General features: G+C 46.3%; 1 protein-coding gene across 1 annotated transcript in view; it reads right to left on the bottom strand.

The window, feature by feature from the left end:
- The window catches only part of LRP8 (LDL receptor related protein 8), a gene marked incomplete at both ends in the record, with an annotated part of 193,883 nt that overhangs the window by 7,695 nt on the left and 165,475 nt on the right, over positions 1-20,713 (bottom strand). Inside the window, 9 exons of the mRNA XM_082311520.1 lie at positions 615-754; positions 2,266-2,384; positions 2,955-3,182; positions 5,958-6,129; positions 7,838-7,963; positions 8,093-8,212; positions 11,145-11,267; positions 11,620-11,742; positions 18,243-18,605. Of these exons, the coding sequence (XP_082167646.1) occupies positions 615-754; positions 2,266-2,384; positions 2,955-3,182; positions 5,958-6,129; positions 7,838-7,963; positions 8,093-8,212; positions 11,145-11,267; positions 11,620-11,742; positions 18,243-18,605 (1,514 nt within the window). The remainder of the gene's footprint in view (positions 1-614; positions 755-2,265; positions 2,385-2,954; positions 3,183-5,957; positions 6,130-7,837; positions 7,964-8,092; positions 8,213-11,144; positions 11,268-11,619; positions 11,743-18,242; positions 18,606-20,713) is intronic.

The raw sequence follows: 20,713 nt of genomic DNA, 5'->3' as shown, positions 1-20,713 counted from the left end.
TGGGATGGACAACAGAAACAAGTAGCCAACACAGCAAAATTTAAGGGGCTGTCCTCCCCGAGGGTTCTGTTGGCACCAGAAAATGCAACACAGGTATGCAAAGATGTTGTGAAACAAAGGTGCTGAGAGCAGCAGAGTGCTCCACTGCAGGCCGAGAGGTTGCTCTGAGCCCATGCACCTCCCCTCCAAGTCCGACTTTCAAAAGACGAGAGACAGGTTGCAGTGTCACTCAGTGAACGGTTGTCCCACCTGCTGATCACAGTAAGCAGCTTCTCCCTTCCCTTGCTAATAGTTTTGGCCTCTGTAGGGACAGTTGGCTCAGCTCAAATCAAGGAAAACCCACTACCCATTTTCCAATTCTAGTGGGAGGTGTTACGCTCATGGCTGCACTGGTACTACATTAGGTAAAAGCATGAGACAACGCATTGCTCCCGATTAAGGGCTTTAGAAAACAATTTCCCCCCCTGAACCCACACCAGGTTGATCAGTTTCTATAGCAGCAAACGCCCTTGCTGAGCCTTCTGTGCTATGCAAAAGGCAGAGCTTTTAATCAAGAAGAGCTTTGAGACCTCTTGCAGTCTTCAGTCTGTTCTGCATCCGTTTTCGACTCTTACCTCAAACACTGCTAAGCCGAAAGGATGGCTCAGATCGTCAACAGAAGAGATCAGAACTTTTCTGTTGCTGCCATTGAAATCAATGCAGGACAGTGAATGCAATTTGGAGTCTACCCAGTAGAGCCGCTGATTCAGCAAATCTGAGAAGTGAAACACAATGAAGCAAAATTACACACAGCTCCTGCAACTCTTTTTCTCTTGCCCAGCATGTTTTTCCTGCTGGCAGCATGACTAATCTCTTTATTACTGGGCCTTTTTTTTTTTTTTTTTAAAAACACTGGTTCTGATTTTGAATCAGTGCCCAGATATGCTGGGATAAGATCCTATAAAAAAGATTACAAAGGAGGAACTTTCTGGTGGGGGTGTGCGTGGGGGGAATGCCTGACTGACAGCTTTGTACAATGAGGTTCTTTTGTTACCAGGAGGAGCAGGCCAGCAGCAGTTTGGGCTTCCCAGAGTCACTCCATCGGTGCCTGAGCAAGAAGCTTCATCCCTCTCAAGGCTATTCAGTCCTTGGCCTCTTGCTGGAGAACAACTACTGTGATTCAAATGAAACACCTCTCTGAAGGAGCCGTGCGCTTTACACGTTTTCAGTGAAGAAGAATCCTGGGTCCAGAAACCCTTCTTGTGGTGCAGGCTGGGGGAACGCTGGTGGTGGGGACACCCCTACCACAACCAGCCAGGTTTTGGGGAGGGTGCAGGCAAGAGTGGGAGGGAAGGATCCAATGTTATTTAGAATGCTAAGCACTGATTTTCTCTTCCTGGAGCAAATTCACTCATTTTGGATGAGATTCACTAAACAGAATGCAAGTGGATGAGTGCCAACACAAAACAAGTTCTGTAATTAAACAAGTCATTAATTAATTTCTTAATTACTAAAGGATAACATTATTTGTTCACAGCAGTAGCACTTCAACACTATGCAAAGGTAGCAGCATTTTCTCCTACATCCTTGTCATGGCCAGAATTTTCAAATATAAAACCAAGCAGAGAACCTCACATCTGCACGGCGTTAAACACAAATGGCTGTAACTCCAGACAAGGGTGTCTGCTGCTGCTGCTGCCCCAGGAAGGAAGGAAACCTCCTCTCCACTCCTGCAACTCAGTGTGGCAGTGAGAACGACCACAGCCCTCTGTGGGCCAGCAGGGCAGGGTATGAGCCAAGATGGGTTCCACCTCGCTACCCCTACCCAGAGCGGCTGGGAAGGCATGTCGACAGGGAATGGGCGCTGCAGGCTACGTCTCTTTCCTTGATGTACCATGCATTAATCAGTCCAATGAAGTATCTTGACACTGCTGCTGAGAAAGGTCCAGGCCCAGAGACACCAGCACCAAGGACTCTCTGATGCTTCCTGGACTTCCAAAGGGTTGCTGCAGCTCTGCATCCTCCCCTAACATTCCCCTTTGCCTTAAGGCACACCTAAAAGCAACTCAAAGCTCCTGCAGTATGAGGTTCTGACTGTGGCAAGACTTACTGCCTACGCTCGCTACTGAAATAAAATCGCTCGTGTTGGTGAGCAGTGACAGAGTATTTCCAGGATTTTTGTGTGCAGGCGCCTTTGTGCATTTACCATTTTGTTTTCCTGTTTAACAATAAAAATAAATTTATGTCAGCCACAGTGGATGCTGTAGCTCTAACCTGGGCACTTACCAAGTGTGATGCCATTTGGCCACTCGATGTTGTCAGTCACCAGCACTTGCCGCCCCACGCCATTCAGGCCAGCTTTCTCGATCTTAGCTTTGTCTCCCCAGTCAGACCAGTACATGAACCTGAGACAGATGCAAGAAAACAGTAAATTGGACTCTAGTGTAAGAAATCTGCACTACTAATCAGAGTAGGAGGTGCCCTGTTCTCTCCTTATTACAGCAAAGCCCCTCAGCCACTTCAGTTAATTCGGATATGCTCCTAGTGGAGCCACATACCATCCCACAGGGCACTCTGCCACAAAACTTGCACCAGAATGCAAAATCTCACCTTAGTAACCCCATGCAAACTATCTCCTGGTGCATCTGCTAGGTATGTGGACTTCACTCATCCAAGTAGCCCATACGTGTCAGACACACTACTTCATTTCCAGCACAAGCCAAGTGCCTGGACCAGCTCAGGCCCATGGAACTCATGACCTGACCCTTATTTTCAGAACTTTCTTTAACAGCAGTGGCCTTGCAAAGAGTTAGTTGAACCATCTCAGCAGTCCCATTTAAGCTCAATGGATCTAGCTCTCTTAAAGGGCATCTGAAGTCTTGATGAGATGAGAACCACCCATGAGTTTGTAAGAGAGGCAGAAAGAAGACTGGAACGTCTTTGGTGAAGGGAGTGTTTGTGGTCTTTACACCTACCTCCGTGTGGGATCAACAGCAATGGCTCTTGGCTCACTGAGGTCCCTGTTGAAAAGTGTCCTCCTCCTGCTTCCATCCGCAGTGGCCACTGAGATGGTCTTGTTTCCCGAATCCGTCCAGTAGATATTCTTATGAACCCAGTCTATTGCCAGTCCTTCAGGGGAGTTCAGCTGGCTGTCTATCAAAATCACCTGCTCAGCTGTATCACTCGCTTTGTCTATGTAGGCACTGCAAAGACAGGACTGGTCACTGGACTGGCATGTGGCACAGAGGGGGCCATGCACATGTGCATGGGGTTGGACCTCAGACAGCTGAACGCCAGGTAGCACCACTGCAACCCCATGGAAAGGAAGCGCATGTGGCAGCATGACTGACATCGAAACTCTTATGGCTGCATGCTGCAACCTTCCGCTTTCTCCTACAACTTACTTCCCTATATCTGGACGGCAGGCATTTCCAGAATGGAACTGTCATTTCATTTTTCTACCTGCCTCCTGCTATATCTGCACCATTCAGCAAAACATTTGACTTCAGGCACGTTAACTTTGATTCATGGAATTTACAGACATTAGAAATATAATCTCCAGTGCTCTGCTGAACAGAGTTGAACTTAGCATGCAAATAAATGTGCTTAAATGTATTGCAGAATTAGGACCTGTGTAACTAATTATGAATCATCAAAGGAATTCATGGAGCTGTACTAATCTGGCAAGTGATCTCATTAGATCCAAAGAAAATGTTCACTAAATATCAGTGGCAGCCTCCAAATCTTTCAAAACGCTAATGAAAGGCAGCAAACTCCACATGGATGTTTCATAAATAACTCACTGTTGGTCCTACAAGCACAGGCTGATTCTGCTCTGTTGCCCCTGCACCAATATCAATTGCACTGAGTGAACTGAAATGGGAGTTATTCTGAGTTTGCATCAGTGTTTCTAAGAGCTTAGTCTGGCTCTTAGAATAACTTGGTACATCTTAAAAGAGTAACAATACAGCAGAAAGTTTCTGCCCCCCGCCCCGAAACTGCAAGATGGTTTACAACTCCTGTTCATCCTGCCTTTGGTCATGGAATGAGAAGGTAAGTCGTACAGCAGCTGAGCTCTCCAGTATCAGAGACTTGGAAACAAATGTCTAAACTCAGGAATTCTTGACACCGTTTTATGGTCTGTGGCCCAGGCTGGAACGGCTATGCAGAGTCTGCCTGGATTAACAGCACGCTACTGCATCTTCACTACAAGGAATGGTTTTGGTTTCTCTCCGACCCAACACCAAACGAACAGTATCATCGGGGTTCTGCAGGGCATCTGACAGTGCTCCCAGGACTCTGTTATTTTAGTCTGCCGAGCACCACATGTTCTAACTACACAACTCCAGGTCAGTTAATTCCTCCCTAGTGAAATAGTCGTGTTCAATACTTCCTGTCCACCACTGCGGTGAGCTGCTGCGCTGTACCCTCAGTGTGACTCGCTGCGCTGGTGGGTAAGCCGAGAGAGGCTCCTGTGGCTTTCAGAATGGGAAGGCTGAAATACAGGTGACATTTCAATTCTCCCAGTAACTAAATATTGTAAAAGATCTTCTGACAGCCCAAAGGGGGACATCATCTGAATAGGAGAGGATCTGGAAAGGCAAGTGAGGTGAGCATTAAGAAAGATGGGATCTCTTGCCAGCAATTACCTCCTGCACCATAGTTTCCACCTTGTGGTAGCCTCTCAACTATAGACTGCTTTTCCCCAGAGGACTCCTGCAGGTGGAGTCCTGTTCTCTGCTGGAAGGACATGGTGGCCTTTTGTTTAGAAGTGTTTGGTATTAGTGATAGTAGCAGTATCTTAAACAGGAACATTAATTGTTAAGAAGTTATAATTGCACAGCTTGCTCTGCAGAAAAGGTGGGACTTACAACAAAGCTAATGCAAGTAGGAGTAAGAAAGAGAAAAATTCTGCTGTTTGGAAAAAGAAAAAGGCTTGGTATAGCCATGTTCAGGGTATGAACACTGTTCAGTGGCCCCCAGCACCCCAGGGCATTCACTGTCAAGAACTACAGAAAGAGCAGTGTGTCTTGAATAATTCTCTGTGTATGAATACGAAGCCCTTACCCACCCCTGCCTGCCTGTGCCTATAGAATCAGACACAGTGAAAGCAGCCAGCTTTCTTCTGAACCATGTCCCCATTTTCAGAGCCCCACAGGCCCAGCTCAGGGTACCTGCCTAGCTACTTGAGTGCTTAATACTCAGTACGGCCTGGGCAAATTTCCCTGCCAATGGCATGGGAGCTACCACAGCCTGCAGAAACCCTGGCTTGGCTCCCACGCACTGAAACCAATCAACCTTTGCCTGATCATTAGCTAAAATCCAGAACAAATCACTGTAGAAGCTGCAATAGGGTGCAATAGCTATGCAAATCAGAATATACATGGGGGATTTTCAGCGCATAAATTAAATGCATTTTTGACTAGGCACACTCACAAGCCCTGGTACCTAATACTGTGATGGATGCCATAAAAACATCTGAAGGAGGGGGGAGAATGAGAATTACAGAATGTGTACTGTGGTCAAGTGCTGTGAATTTAAATCCAGTCTACCAGAGACTACAGTGGGCAGCTAGCATCTATGTTGCTACCTCCTTGCTTCCACCATTTGCCTCCTTTGTGCTTTCAGATGCTAAGTCCTTTGGGCTTTCACGTACAGCAAGCACACAGCATCGCTTAGCAATATTATGATTCAGTGAACAAGAGTCGACGTGTAATTGCACAAATGCAGCAGGATCTATTATTGACGAAAAGCCTTCCTGTATTATCAAACCAGATAACTGCACAAGCCCCTGATTTCTTTATCAATTCCTAAAAAAGCTTACAAAGTCTGGGCCACAACAGGTAATCCAGTAAGGGAAGAAAAGCCCTCAGGTTCACTGTACCCTGCATTGTTCTCTGCAGATTGTCCTTAAGGGGTACAGATTGAACCATAGCTTTGGAAAGGTACCAAAGCACGTGTTCTCTCTTGCCCCTTACCTGTAGATTTTTCGGTAGAACAAATCACACCAATATATTCTGTTTGTTGACACCTCCACGTCCAGCGCCACGACATTCTTCAGCATGGGAATGATGCGGGAGTAGTCCCTTTTCACCAGGTCTATCTTACGGACCTCATGGCGATTGGTGAAGATCAGGTACGGGCTCTTGCCTACCACAGAAAATAAGTGCATTTGTCATTTTAGCAGCTGACCCAAGGGCTGGATTCAGCTTTCATTTCTCAAATAACAACAGAACTGTCAGTCACTGATAATTCTGCTTTGTAAGGAAGTTTTGAAGCAAGTGTAAATGGCTTCCAGAGGCAGAGCTATCACACGCAGACGTGAAGGACCGCAGGCCCTCCGTGGTCACGAGATGCATGCTGGCTATTGGTCTGCCCAAGCAAAACTCTGGAGAATGTCCTCACCTTCAATTACACATTTTAGATACAAAATACATGGGGCAGATTCTGGGGACTCATGGCCAGGACAAGGAAGAGACAGCCCTCCGGGCTGCCTGGAGGGAAGGGAGGCAGCCAGACTTGAGGCATGATAGAGCCACATTGCTGGTGATACTGCTACTGTAGTCGTGATCTCAGGCCAGAGCCTCTCAAAAAGCATAAAACTGAGATGAATTTTCCAAAAGACACGAGAGCAGGACACATAGAAATCCAACAGTTATTTTCCTTAGAAGACCACAGCCAGGACCTTGGCCTCCACGGTTATTCACAGCGGGCCCCACAGAGGCCAGTTTCCTACTGTAGGGGGCAGACACGTATGTCTCTAGGCTCAGACACATTCTTGCCCTCTGTGAGCAGCGGAGCACGTGATTCTCTGTGTTCTTAAGTGTCACTAAAATAAGCTGTGAGTCAAACAGCTAAGGCTTTAGTTAGCTCTTTGTGCACTTCCCTGTTTGAGGTAGGGACAGGATGGGAGGCTCAGAACAAGCTTTAGTGGGTTAGACTGGTTTGCCTCCAACAGCAGCCAGTAGGAGACCCTAGCGAAGAGCATCTTTCCACTGGGAAGGACAAAAGGGGATTGAGGAACATGATAGTGAAAGGGAAGAGCTGGGACAAGGTTCTAGCTCTGGAATACGTCATGCTGCAGGGCTCCCAGCACAGACTCTCAGGCACAACAGAATTTTCTAACCAACAAGCAGATCAGTATCCCAGGATTTGGGTCAGTCCTAACTCACTGCAGGTGTGAGACTAACAAACTTTATGAGGACAGCAGGACACTCTGCATACCATATAGAACCTAGGAAGAAAGAGGCCACACGGATGTGCAGGATAACACTAGAGAAGCAATTCTGTATTGCAGGTAACTCACCCTTCTCCAGGAGACCCACTATTTCCATTAAAGAAACCCCCAGCATGGCTAATGCTCAGTCTTGCACAATTCAACTTTCTATCCCTCTGACATTAACATTCATTTTTGCAATAACGTTGAGCAAACTGCTGGTGTTCATGTTGGTATTTGCCTAAGAGGCTGGGGGGGGCAGAGAGGTGGCTAACCTACTGTGCTTTAATTGGGATGCTTCCTTCCTTCCTACTACCACTAAATGTTTTTACTGCACTGTTTTCAATAACACCTGTCAAGAGACTTTCTTTTCCAGTTTCAGCTTCAAACAGCCAACTAGTGACTGTAATCTTGCTCTGTACACTGTTAAAATATTCTGATCTGCATGATCAGTAGTTCTTGCCTAGAGACGCATCTGCTATCACTGCAGCAGTTCTGTGCTGCTTGAAATGAAATGTCTTTGCTTGCTTTGCTAGTTTCCTTTTGTTTCTGTTCCCCTAGCCTCAGCCCTGCGAGCATGTTTTCTTATTGGAGTTGTGATGTTGAGCAAGCAGAGTTTAAGTGCCTGTGGCGTTGTCTTACCTACAGCTTTGCAGTTCTTGGACAGGGTGTCCATCTCGTATCCCTCGTAGCACTCGCATTTGTAGTCCCCCTTGTAATTAATGCAGATCTGGCTACAAGCGTCTGGATTCTCACATTCATCTATGTCTGAAAGGAGTGTTTGAAACCCATCAATAACTTGAAATCAAACCATCTGTGATGGAGCAATGCTGAAGTGAATATAATCATGTCTCTGTATGGTGAAACACAAGGGACTGCTGTTTGCATGTAAATTACCTCCACACGTTTTTTTATCCAGAAGCTTGTATCCGAGCGGGCATTCACATTCATAACCAATCTTCAAGTCTTTGCATATGTGTGAGCAACCACCGTTGTTCATAGAGCATTCATTAATACCTGGAAGGGATGTACAGATTATCTATGACAAAGGAGGGCTTTTAGTTGTAGGATTGAATAAAATTAAGAGAGGCCCTCAGAAATTTTCCCCTATCTATCAGCTTTTGGGAGCCAGGAGCTGGTCCCACAGAGCATATGAGTGACTTCACAGATAGGAAGCCACCACCATATCACTTTCTTGTTCTTTATTATTCCAAACCAACACTGTAAGATCATTTGGACTGAAAGCTAGTGGCTAAACGAACAGGGAGCCCTGGGGATACAGCGTATGTGAATCTCTGCATCTCATCCCATCAGAGAGCTGCTGCTTTGAGCATGTTCTGCCACATGTGAGAAACTTCCAAGGGACCTGAGGGCTTTCTCCAGGAGACTCCTTCTTCCCCATGCGCTAGTTCATGTTGACTTTTCTGAACAGTCTCTCTGAGCTTTAATAATTCATGCTGGGGGAGTCTGATCTCCCAGGGGCCAGCTATTTTGAAATACTGTACTATTTTCCCATCTAGCTCCAAGGAATGATCTATGCGAAAATTCCAGAAAACACCAAAGTACAGTCTGTCAGAGATACTCCATTAGCACTAAGATACAGTCCTCCCACAAACACCTCCCACATGACAGTCTCTGCTGGCAGCCTGCATCAGCCCAAGTGTGCAATTTATGAAGCAACAGCCCCCATCCTCTCCTGGGTCCCTGTCTAATGCAAGGCCACCTCGCTGATCCTACTTTCAAGTGCTGAAATGAAAAACAGACTAAATGGATCCTTGTAACTAGAATTGAATGAAAGGTTGAGGAAAGCTGGTTTCCTGTCAGAAATAACATTTCTTGTTGTTGTAATTAACCTATGCAAGGTGAAGAGAAAGCCCTCTCCTTAAGTAAGACTGCTGAAGAGAAGCCTGTGGGATTTCAGGGATAGTGGGCTCACTAGAACAAGCAAAACTGATTTGCTTCTATCTATAATGCAATTTAAAGGCAAATTTGTCATTTATCTTTTACTTCTTGCTTCCTTGCACACTGCAGTGAGCAGTACAGCAGTGCCATTAAACCAGTGCTCTTGGAAGAAAGTGAAAACAACCACAAACCAATTAAGTCAGTAAGACTAGGAAAATACCATGCCAGAAGGAACCCCATCTCAGCTCTGGGATGCTTTCACCTTCCTATCAAAGACACACGCATATAGATATCAATACCTTATTAACAGAGCAAGTTCACTAGGCTCCAAGGTGTCCACAGAGTCACATAATGTGTTGTCACTGTTCAATGATGTTTATTAATGGATATCACCTATTCCTACACTTGCATAAGGCCTCCAGCAAATTGGGTCATAAACATGCACAACTGCTCTCTGTAAAATACTACAAAGGCTGTTTCGACTAACAAGTAAACCCTCACTCAGATGATTCCCATGGTTTCAGAGGTGCTTTGTGGAATGGATTTAGAGACTGTAAATCAAGTGCTGGTTCTCTTGCTGCACTTCTCAATAGGAGCTGAGGAGGAGCCAGGCAGAGACATTAGCCTGTTCTCTTTCTGCTGGGCAGCTGCTGCCCATTACCCAAACTTCAGCAGTATATTCACTGCCTGCCTAAAATAAGTGATGTTCTGTCTTCTGCCATGCTTTTTTGGGGAATCTCGGAGGGCACTGCAGTCTCTAGCACACAGCTAGACAAGACACACCAAGATGAGGAGCATGTCCTGCACCTCCTGCCTTCTGCATGGATTACTTGTGTGTGGGCATTACATTCACAGCAATCCACATCATTCTGCACTCTTAAAGAAATGTTTCCTTTGGGGGCTATCCTCTGCTCAGCTTCCTAACTCAAATGACACTTCACTGCCAGCCTGGGACTGCACCAAGTCAGCCATGGCACCACTGTAAGGCTGAGCACCAAGCCCAGCTGTGCTGTGCCACTGCCCAGTCTCCTAAGACAAACTGGGCTGCTGGCTTTGTTGGGAGACCTCCACAGACAGACAAGTTGCAACACCCACTCAGAAAGACAGGGAGATGTGGATTAGTGTGGAAGAAAGCAAGGGCATACCGAAAGCACAAGGTAAGAGCATCCTCACTAGGCATGCACTCACACTTCTTGTCTGGTACAGAAGAGAGACTGACAGTTCTTCCTGTATGTGAGTTATTTAAGAGGCAGGCACTGAGCTCCATGCTACTGGTGCTCCACAATGTCATGGAAAGGGATGCCTGTCTGAGACATTCTGCGCTGGGGAAAAACACAAATGTGTCTGAGTAATGCTCCAGATTGGAGCTGGTGCCCTCAATGCCCAGTGGGAAAGGTGAGAGAGGGGCTGCCCTAGGGAGAGCAGCACAGCTCTCTGGCCTGGGCTTTCTGTTCTGCTGAGTCTGACAGCCCCACTGCAGACCTGGCTCTCATGGCTTGTGCATTCTCACTAGATCAGAGCTGGCAGGACGCTGCAGAGAACAACCTGCTGCCATTTCTAAGGGAAGCAGCAACAACAACATGTAAAACCCAGAAATGACTGAAGTAATCTTTCAGTGATTGCTGCCACTCTGTCTTTTCATCTTCAAAGCAAGTTCCCAATGCTAAATTTTTAGGATGTTATCATCACCTTACAATTCAAAGATAATTTAGGCAATGAGGCTAAGTAAACTGGTCTGTGCCATGGAGGACACTAGTATCTGGGGAGAGGGGGAATTCCTGGTTCCTAGTCCCGTGCTCAGTTCATACATCCCTCCAAGAATAAAAGCTGAGCTGCGAAGGGCACAGTTCAAACTTACAGATGATCAGACTAGGCTACTAATTATATTCATATGAAGGGTGATGAGAGAATAAAGGCAAGGAAAGAGGAGCAGAGTGAGAAATAGCATTAGCAGCTACATGTGGTTACACTCAAAGCTGTGAGCACCAGATGGAGGAGAGGGGAAGCAGTTACAACAGGAGCAACACGTAGAAGGCAAGTACTGTACCACATTCTTTCAGAGGCTCGTCAGACCAGTCCCTGCAGTCTCTATGTGAATCGCACACTTTGCCTCCGTCAATGCACTCTCCACTCTTACACTGAAACTTGCTGGGACTTTCACATGCTGACTCTGTCATGTCGGGCAAGAGAGGAAAGCAACTAAGTTAGACGAGGCTCATGACAACAAAAAGCCTGACATAAAGCTTCAAGAGGGTGTCATTAGCAGAAATGGGATGCGATTAAGCAAATGAACATTAAGCCTGAGTATCATGCAAGGAACTTTTCAAGTCATGCAGTCTGCCTGCTCAGCACAATCATCTCTCCCAAGCAACCCCACTGCCAGAACGGCTTAAAACTCTCTACAGGCATCAGCCTGCCATGGCCCAGAGGAGCAGCACAGGCCTCTTCCCTTTCCAGTGGCCATGCAGCTCTTGCAGGCTTACACCATGGAGCATGAGGAGTGCAGAGCTGTCTCTACCTACCTTGGACACAGCCTGCCTCATCGCTGTTGTCAGGACAGTCGTGCACCTTGTCACACTGCTTTGCTCCGTGGATACAGGTCCCATCGCCACACTGGAATTCATCCGGCTGGCAGGTCACCAGAGCTTTAAGACAACACATTCAAGCATTAGCCACACAGGACTTGAATCTTTCACGTGGTACCTTTTAGCCATGTACCTCTGACACTGCTGGAGTTTTGCACCCTCTGTCAGCAAATGTCACAGAGCATCGGCTGCTTCCACCAAAGCAAGAGAGGCAGTGGCTGCCTCAGCCACTGTCCTCCTGTGCCCCTCTGCCATCCCAGATCACCCTCTACGTCCTTGGGAAAAGAGCCCCAAAGCCTGTATGAGCAGATCTAGTCAAAACAGAATCAGCACAGGCAGTGAAGCTTCTCAGGTGAGACACAAGAAAGCAAGCAGGCAGCAAAACTATCAGCAGTGGAGCCCTTCTGGGGTCTTCAGTCTATGTAGGAGGCCAGGCTGCTTTCCAACTAGGAGTGCGGAGTGGCACTGGGTAGGCAAAGGCTCCTCAGCTCTCCTTCCTTCAGAAAAAATGATATTTAAGATATATTTCAAAACATGTTCAGGCTCAGGGCATGGGCAAGAGACATGTATTGACTCTCTCTGCCAAAGCAAACATGGTCACACTAGGGATGAAGCTAGCAACCCAGACATGATCATTTGGGTTACTAAATGCCCATGAGCTAACAGACCACTGGAAGGCAGAAGAGCTCCATTGCACTGCGGCTTGGTGTTTCTTGGGGTTACGGGCCAAAAACAGCTCCACAATGTCAGGCCAGGTTTCAAGCCTGAAGCTCATTTGCCCAGGTCAGATTATTACAGACTCAAAACAGATCTGATGAACAGCAAAATTGGGGAAAAAAATAAAACAGACAGCTGCACTGACCATACTAAAAGCAGTTATGTTTCCCTCCCCAAGGTTACACTAAGTGAGAGACCTCCCTAGCTGGGACCAGACAAAGCGTACAGGCACTCACTAGCCCCCAAAAGGCTGCAGCTTGTAGTTCACTGGCAATACAGGCTCCTCATTCCTGGAACATGTTATGCAGCTTACTTCTGAGGGGACCGTCTTACAGATGTTTTCTTAAAATCCTATTAAGGCAGCGTACCCTGGAGAGCTCTTGATTCTAGCCTTTCCATCTTGCTGATTGCGTCCTGATAATATATGACAGAAAATCACTGCCTCTGAATAGCTAGAGGAGGTCAGCACTGATGTTACTACCTAGGAGGTGAGAGCTACGTGGCAGACCTTCCTTGACAATTTGACAAACTGGTTCTAATACAAAAATTACTACTTTTAGATAACCCAGGAAGAGCCACAGACATGAAGTGAGCTAGCATCGATACCATAATGTATTAGTTGCACACAGGCTCAGCACGGTTCTTGCATCCAACAGGATGCAGGATCCAGATTCATGACTGCTTCACTGTACTTAGCTCTAGCGCATCTTCAGCCGGTGAAGGGCATAAGAGACAGAAAGCCACAACTGCAGGGCTGGTTGGGGAAGGAAGAAATCCTGCCTTTAGAAATACACAGTATTCACATGAGAAAAGTTTGGAAATAGCACTGCTCCTTGAAGAGGAAAGCCATATGCACTATATTCATAAAAAGCTGCAAAGCGAGAAAAAATCCCAAGCAATAAGCATAGTTATGGGTCCAGCTGTGTCGCCACATTTCAGCTAATAAACCCAGGCACAGAAATGGGAAACCTCCGTGGGACATCTGGGACAGCAGCTCCAAACTAAGCATGTGGGAACTGCTGCTCTAAATGGAGAAAAATGAAGGAGAGAAAGAAACAAAGCTGTGGTCTGGGAGAATCACAGACCACAGATCTGGAAGCGGCACTGAGAGCTCCTGCAGGGAGGCAGAGGCACTTCTGCCTGAACCGTTCCTGCCATGTACAACCACCTGCCTGGAGAATCCCTGACGATGGAAAGACAACCTTCCCCCAAGGCAATCCCAACCTCTTCCAAGCTAAACCTTGGCCACTGCAAAGCTTTTCCTACTGTCTAGCTGAAAATTCCCTTGCCACAATTATTTCTTGTCTTCACCCCCAACATGAAAACCAGTTTACTTCACCTTTTCTGTAGCAACTTCTATATGTGGAAAAAGGAAAGGATGGTCCTCCGTTTCTGACTATAAGTATTAACCCCCCACAGAAGCGCAATATGTAATCAAAGCCAATGGGGGTCTTGTCTTTCCTGGAGCAGGAACAGGTCTCCAGTTTATCAAGTAAATCTGCATGACAACAGCTACAGATTTGGAAGGCAGACGTTATAAAACCTACTAATTGTCTTCAACTGTAATCTTCAAAGCTCTTCTGAAAAGCAGTTATAGCTAAATGCTAAGAATAGAAAGGTTTCTAATCCTAAAACAAATTAAAATGAAGGAGAATTTTGCAGGAACTGCAAAGAGAATGTTGCACAAGTACCACAAGACTGAGAGAAAAATGACAGCACAGCTCTTAGCTTGGTTGCTACAGGGACTGCAAAACACAGATGTAGGATTGTACAACATCATGGCACAAAGCTTTTGCTTCAAGAAGAAGGCACAGAAGTTTGGAGACCAAGCTTGGTTTCCTGGCTCACTTCTCACTCCAGCAGAGCTGTGGAAGTTCAGACCTTTGAGGAATGGCCCCTGAGCCTCTTAACAGACATCTAAAAAGAGCAGATACAGTAACAACTCTTACTGATCACAAAGATATTAAAATGCATATACAGCATTTCTATTTTCAGTGTGGTTTTCAGTAGGAGAAGAGAGAATGCTATGTTTATACCTGGCCTGGAAAGTGTAAGTTCGAGGGAAGAGGGCCATGAACTTTGTTATCCTGAAGCTGGGACACAAACCCATCTCAGTACCACTGGCAGAGCTGACAGCAGGTTGCCATCAGGGCCATTCCCAAAGCAGAGCAATATCCCAAGAAGAGGGAAGAGCTGTGCTATTTATTTGTACAAGATGTCCAGAAAATTGCTGTGCTATCGGAGGGTTTAAACCAGTGAAATCTCAGCAGTTTTATAGCCATCTCCTCTGCTCTGCAAATCAAATATGAAACAATTTACCAAAGCCCTGCTAAAGTAACAGGCACACTCAGACACACTTCCCATTTGCAAATACTGGGCACAAAGCTGTATTGCTCAAATTCAGCAGATATATTCCAGATTCCAAGTGTGAGCCTGTGTTTCTTCTGTCTTCTGCTCCCCCCCCCCAATGAACTTAATCTCAAGAAAACCCCAGCATTTGCAAAATGCATCAATCCCATTTTATAGATGGGGAGACAGAGGCACAAAAAGTGTGAGGTCAGGCCTCAAGGGATCTGCTTTCTAGCTGTCAGTTTTTATTTATTATTTATTATTTATTCTCCCTCCTGGATGCCCTAATGTAAGTTGCAAAGGACATTTTAAAATCTAACCATTCCAGATTTGGAGACTAATAAATCTAGCCTAATGTTCATTTTATAAATATATATACATATTTGAATATATATGCTAGGGAAAAAACCTAACCACTCAATGTTCTCACAGGCTTTCCTGAAATGACTCATTCCCTCCTATTTATTTGCTGTCTCGCTGCCAAAACCTGTTCACCAATTGTCACACTTCATTTCTGCTCTACTCGTTTAACACCCCAAAATGATTATAACAAATGACTGGTGATGGCCTCATGACTTTTTTTTTTTTAAAGCATTAGCTCCCATCCCTCTATTTTATACAATGCAAACCCCGTACGATTCCCATTTGCAAGAGAAGACGTAGTGCTGGTATCTGCAGTTTTAATCAAGTCAAACCTAGCGGTACTTGTGCCATCCCTGTTGCTAAGGGGATGGAGCAGTGTCACGCATCTGTAACTCCCTGCGTGCCACATGATACTGATCTCAAAAAGAGAATTTCTGGAGAGAGGGGAAAAAAAAAAAAAAAGGTCATTCCCTAAACTCTTCAGTCCAACAGACAAACAGTCACGCTGCGTTTCCAGAGCTCTCAAATGTCACTTTCTTACTGCAGGCACGTGTACCCAAGCAACAGCTGCATTTAGGATGGGGGAAGCAACATTAGTTTTGACTCTGACCCAGTTGACCCATCAGCTACACAAGCACTCAGTGCTGCAAGTCCTCTCCTGGCTACTACCTTAGAGATTCGCCTCCCCGTGGTGTCAACAGCAGCAGGCTTGTGCACCTCTGTGGCACTGGGGTGACTCCTAGTTTCTGTGGGCATAAAGGGCAGAACCAGGCAGTCTGTATAGAGGAGCACTGCAGTAGCTAAAACATGGGGCTTTGAATCCCACTGTTTCCTGGCCCACAGGACTGAAAGCAGCAGAAGCAGCTCACATGCTCATTTCTCCTGGGTAGATAAGCTGCACATTGTGCTGCACTGAGACTTACTGGAAAAAAACCTTGAGTGCTAAATCTCCACTAGTGAGAGATATAGTAATCTCAAGTCACTTCTGCCACATTTCCTCCTTCCTCCACTGGTTGTCAGCACCGTGCTATGCTGCAGCAGTGTCCAGCTGTGTCCTCTGCCTTAGGGAGGCTGCCCTTGGTGTATCTGGAGGTGCTACTTGGTGAAGCTGCTCTGTAGCTGAGGGATGCTGTCAGAGCCATGCTCCTTTTGGGCCTCACATCTCAGCAGTTTAAGCTCAGCTGGATATTGCTGGTGTCTGTCATATCAAGGGAAGAAGCTGGGAAACAGAGTGCTCCCTCTGCCTCAGCAAGGTACATGGGCACAGTCCCACTCCACTCACGCAGCAGAGAGCAAAGTAAACAGGGCCTGTAAAAGACTTAAAAAAATTCCTTTCAAGCTAAATGACAGAGATTGAAATTTTAGAGACATTTCATCAGAAAGTGCCATGTGTAAGCTGCTCCCCTCTTTCACCACTTGGAAATAGAAGGGAGCTCACCTTTACCTCTCCCGAGTTGTCTAAACTCAGCCATCCTGCCAGGCTGCTGTCACTGCAGGGAATGCAGTGACAGAGTGGGACAGAGATTAGTTCTGCTGGGAGTACCCTGCGCCAGACACCAGTTCTTCACCTGTGTTTGCGATGTGGGCCTAGCCACTGCCTCCTGATTCGGAGGGGATATGAGTACAGGATTGTCTGCAGGAGATCCCAGAATAAAAACAGGCACCAAACAACACAGACTGTCCCAGCTAGCAGTGCACATCTCCACTGGACATGCTCCTGCTTGGCTGGCTTACAGTCACTTCATGCTGAAATGGATGCCAGGAAGCAACTTTGTCTCTTGACTCCACTGTCCCTGTGACGCTTCAGACCCTGGAAGTACTGCCTGGGTACCTGCTGCCCAAGAGCTCTGTCAGCTCCTGTATCCCCTTCTTGGAGATGAAGGAAAAGACATCCTACCTAATCCATCCCTACTTGGAAGGGGGTTGACAGCAATGATATCCTTGTACCCAGCAGTCAAAGCTGCTCTCTTCCTATCAAAACATATTTGGCTTCTCCTACTTTGCTCTCATCTCTCTTTTAAAAGAGTCCTTGGCTCCTTGAAAGGCACAGCAGCTCCAGGATTACCTGTGGCTCATTCCCCAGCTCTCCTGCAGCGTAAACAGTGGTGTCCAGGACTTAGTACATCCTCCTCCTCTTGCTAAAGAAGCCACTGAATTTACACCTGCCTCTTTCTGCGTGGCAGAGTGATCCCCCACTCCTTGAAGGGCTCTCCCACACAGCTGCTCTGAGCTCACCCGCCTGGACTCAGTGTTGTCATGGGTATGAAAAGATGGCACTGGCAAAAGTGGTAAATTTTCTTAGGTACCTTTGCAAAAATGTCTGGTTTCTGCAGCTGGTTGCTGCCTTCCTCCCCAGAGGTGGCCCAATGTCAGAGCTGCTAAATATATACAGCTATGTAAGTATTTTATTTTATTTCAATCTTGTGATGATGAATATTTTAGCAAAACATTTTGCTCTTATTTTCTTGTGTCTCTCTCCCTCCCTCCTCAGGTAAGTGACCAGCTTGAACAGTTTAGTGGCTAAAAATAGATGAAACATTCAAAATACCACGCACACCAACACCACCATGTTAAATGCATAAAGCCAGCTGAAAAGAAATCCATTATTTATTAGCTCTGTGCCTTTATCAAGCCAAGCTCAAAGTGCATTTCAAACTGGATTCTTCAGAGGTGCTGCTCTTGACTGCCTTGTTCAGTATACTCTAACTTCAGAGGCAGAAAATTAATTATTTTTTTTTCTCCTGATCATATATTCCCTTTAGCATTGTGGCTTCTAACCTCCAGGCCGTGACCCCACCATGCAGCCTGAGGCTTTGAACATTTTTCCCATTTTCCACTCCTTGTCTTTCTAGTGAAACAGATACCTTCTGAGGCACGGTACCATCCAACAGCTCTGGCACCTCCTCTCTGAATCCTGAAGGAAAAAGCATAAAAGGAGTCTGCAATATACCTGACCCTGCTGGGTTGGGCACCCAGCCACACCATCTGGGAGACAAACGCTCCTTGTCAGGCACACAGTTGCTGCACAGACATCAAAGACTTGCCTTACAACACAGCCCACAGCAGCCTTCCGGCCCCTCTCCCCCACAAAGGAGTGCCCTCAGCCCTGCCCTACCCCTGCAGGCACTCACGGCAATCCTGCTCATCAGACTTGTCCTTGCAGTCTTCGTCCCCGTCGCATTTCCAGTTCAGGTGGATGCATTCACCATTGCCGCACTGGAACTCATGGGCCGCGCAGGTGTTCAGGGCCTTGGCATCGTAGCCACACTTCTCTACGGACTCGTCCGACTGATCCTCACAGTCCATCTGGTTATCACAGACCCACAGCTCTGGGATGCACACGCTGTTGTTGCACTGGAACTCATTGGGGTTGCAGGTCAGAGGGGAGCATTTTCTTTCATCACTGCCATCCCCGCAGTTATTGTCACCATCACACACGAAGATGATGGAGATGCACGACTTGTTACTGCACTGGAACTCATTGGGAGAACAGGCTTGGGAATAAAAACAAACAGTGAGCTATGAGGTCTCCAACCTACCCCTCATCACTGTGCCAGCTTTAGCACATTAGGAATATCTGAGACAGGGCTGGACAAGGGCACAAAAGCACCACCTTGGCTGTCCTAACCCAAAACATTTTTCCCAATGGTAAACTACGTGGCAAAGATCAGGTGAAGACACAGTGGTCATCTCCCCAGCTGTGCCATAGGATGTATCCTCTATTGGCCATGGGCAGCCCTGTAGAAGAAGGGGCAGCTGGGCTGTGAGAACTGCAGGTAGGAAAAGTGGGGGGCCAGCTGCAGCGCTGCCCTGGTGTTGAGGCAAGAGCAGCCAGGCAAGCCCCGGTGTATGGGGTGACAGCACGGAAAGAGTGGGGAGGTTGCGGGGTGGGCCGGAGGTGTGCTGGCATGTGCTGGTGGACTCGCACAGCGCTTCGCTTTGCTCCGTGCTGACATTACCAGCTTCCTGACTTTCACAAGCACAAAATCAGGTTTCAGGATTTCACAGTGTGCCTGGTTTTGGACATATTAAGTGGGATGTGTAGGGTAAATATTTAGTGAGTCGAGCATCAATTTAGCTGCAATCTGCCAGTAAGGCCCTTTACAACACACTGAATGCCTTCCCTGGAAATCACAACTCAACATTAACATACAAATGAGGCGTTTGTCAGATAGGAAGCTGAGTGGAGTACTCTCCTCTGCAAGCCTAATGGACAGCTGAACCAGAGAAGCCTGCTCCAGTTAAACTTTCAGGTACTCCAGCAATGTGCAGTTCACAGTCACTTTGTTTCATCAAGGTGCGGGGGAACCAAAACCCTGGAAGAAATTCTCCATAAGTGCTTTTAGGTAGTTACTTAAAAAAGAATTCTGCTTCTGCAGTTTCAGTCATCTACAGGAAAGTTATGGCTTTGATAAACTACAAGTACAATAAATATATACAAATAAATTACAATAAACTTTTTTTTTTTACATTGCACTTGGGAGTCTTTTTGTCTTCAGAAGCAGAACTATTTACTGTCGTATCTGCAGAGCCCCTGTGATAAACCACACAGTTCAGATGCTACCGATCGCTGCAATGGCAAGTGCATCTGGAAGGCAGCAGAATCTCTGTAAAAGAGTTGTCATATTCCAGCTTTCAGCCAGCGACAGGAACCCGGTGGTATTCTACTGAAATATTATGTTTGTTTTATACCTGGGAATGAAACTCTATTTACCTAGCAATTAAGAACATGTTCACTTGTACAGGGATACTTATTTACATTCTAGCTTGCAAACTTGCTGGGCTCTGACTGTTAACATAAGCAGGCTCTAGATTTACATGAGAGCGTGACAATACATATACTTCTCCCCTCCTGCCCTGTGCTCTGTCCCATTTAGTCCCAGGTTTTCCAGATGTTACTGTGTCTACCAGAGTAGCAATCTGCCTAATTAGAAGAAAAAGAGGTTTGTCTTCCTTGGTGCAATACTACCATGCACTGGCTACAACACAAGCTCCCTCCAACAGGGATAAATGTTAAAGAGAATCTCAGCTGCACACTGCTGTGTGCCCAACTTGACATCAATAATTAAATGCAATAGAGTGTGGTCACCAAAGGAGCACCTAGTGTTAGACACCAAAGTATCATCTGGTCCAGGCGGGTTGTTCAGGCTCCCTTCTGTACTCGGTAAAATATTTTTGATATAGACAGATGCCCTCAACAGGCAAATCCTGCCACCTACCTTGGGATAAGAACTGTCCCTTGGAGGGGCTAATATTTCTCCTCTCCAAACAGAGGGAACTGAGATCAGACAAGTAATATTAGGAGATGAATTAGGACCTGACATATGTGCACAGTCTGGTGGAGAAGCATCTAAAAAAAAACCCCTCTTTTGCATGGCAGAATTGAGACCATTAAAATGCTCCATTTTTCACCCACATTCTGCTCTTTTTCTTCATTGAGCATACTTTTCTATCCTTATCCCGTAACTAGAAATAAAATAATCTATTAACCCTACCAATCAGTATGCTGCTGTATAACTTAACACTCTCTTCAGATGATACATAATATGGAACTGCCAAGTGGAAATTTAAGGTAACAGTTATAATCTTACCAATCTATTTG

This window comes from Platalea leucorodia (assembly GCF_965183815.1).
Source record: "Platalea leucorodia genome assembly, chromosome: 5".
NCBI classification, from domain to species: domain Eukaryota; kingdom Metazoa; phylum Chordata; class Aves; order Pelecaniformes; family Threskiornithidae; genus Platalea; species Platalea leucorodia.
The sequence above is the reverse complement of the archived record's forward strand: the minus strand, read 5'-3'. Positions and strand labels throughout refer to the sequence as shown.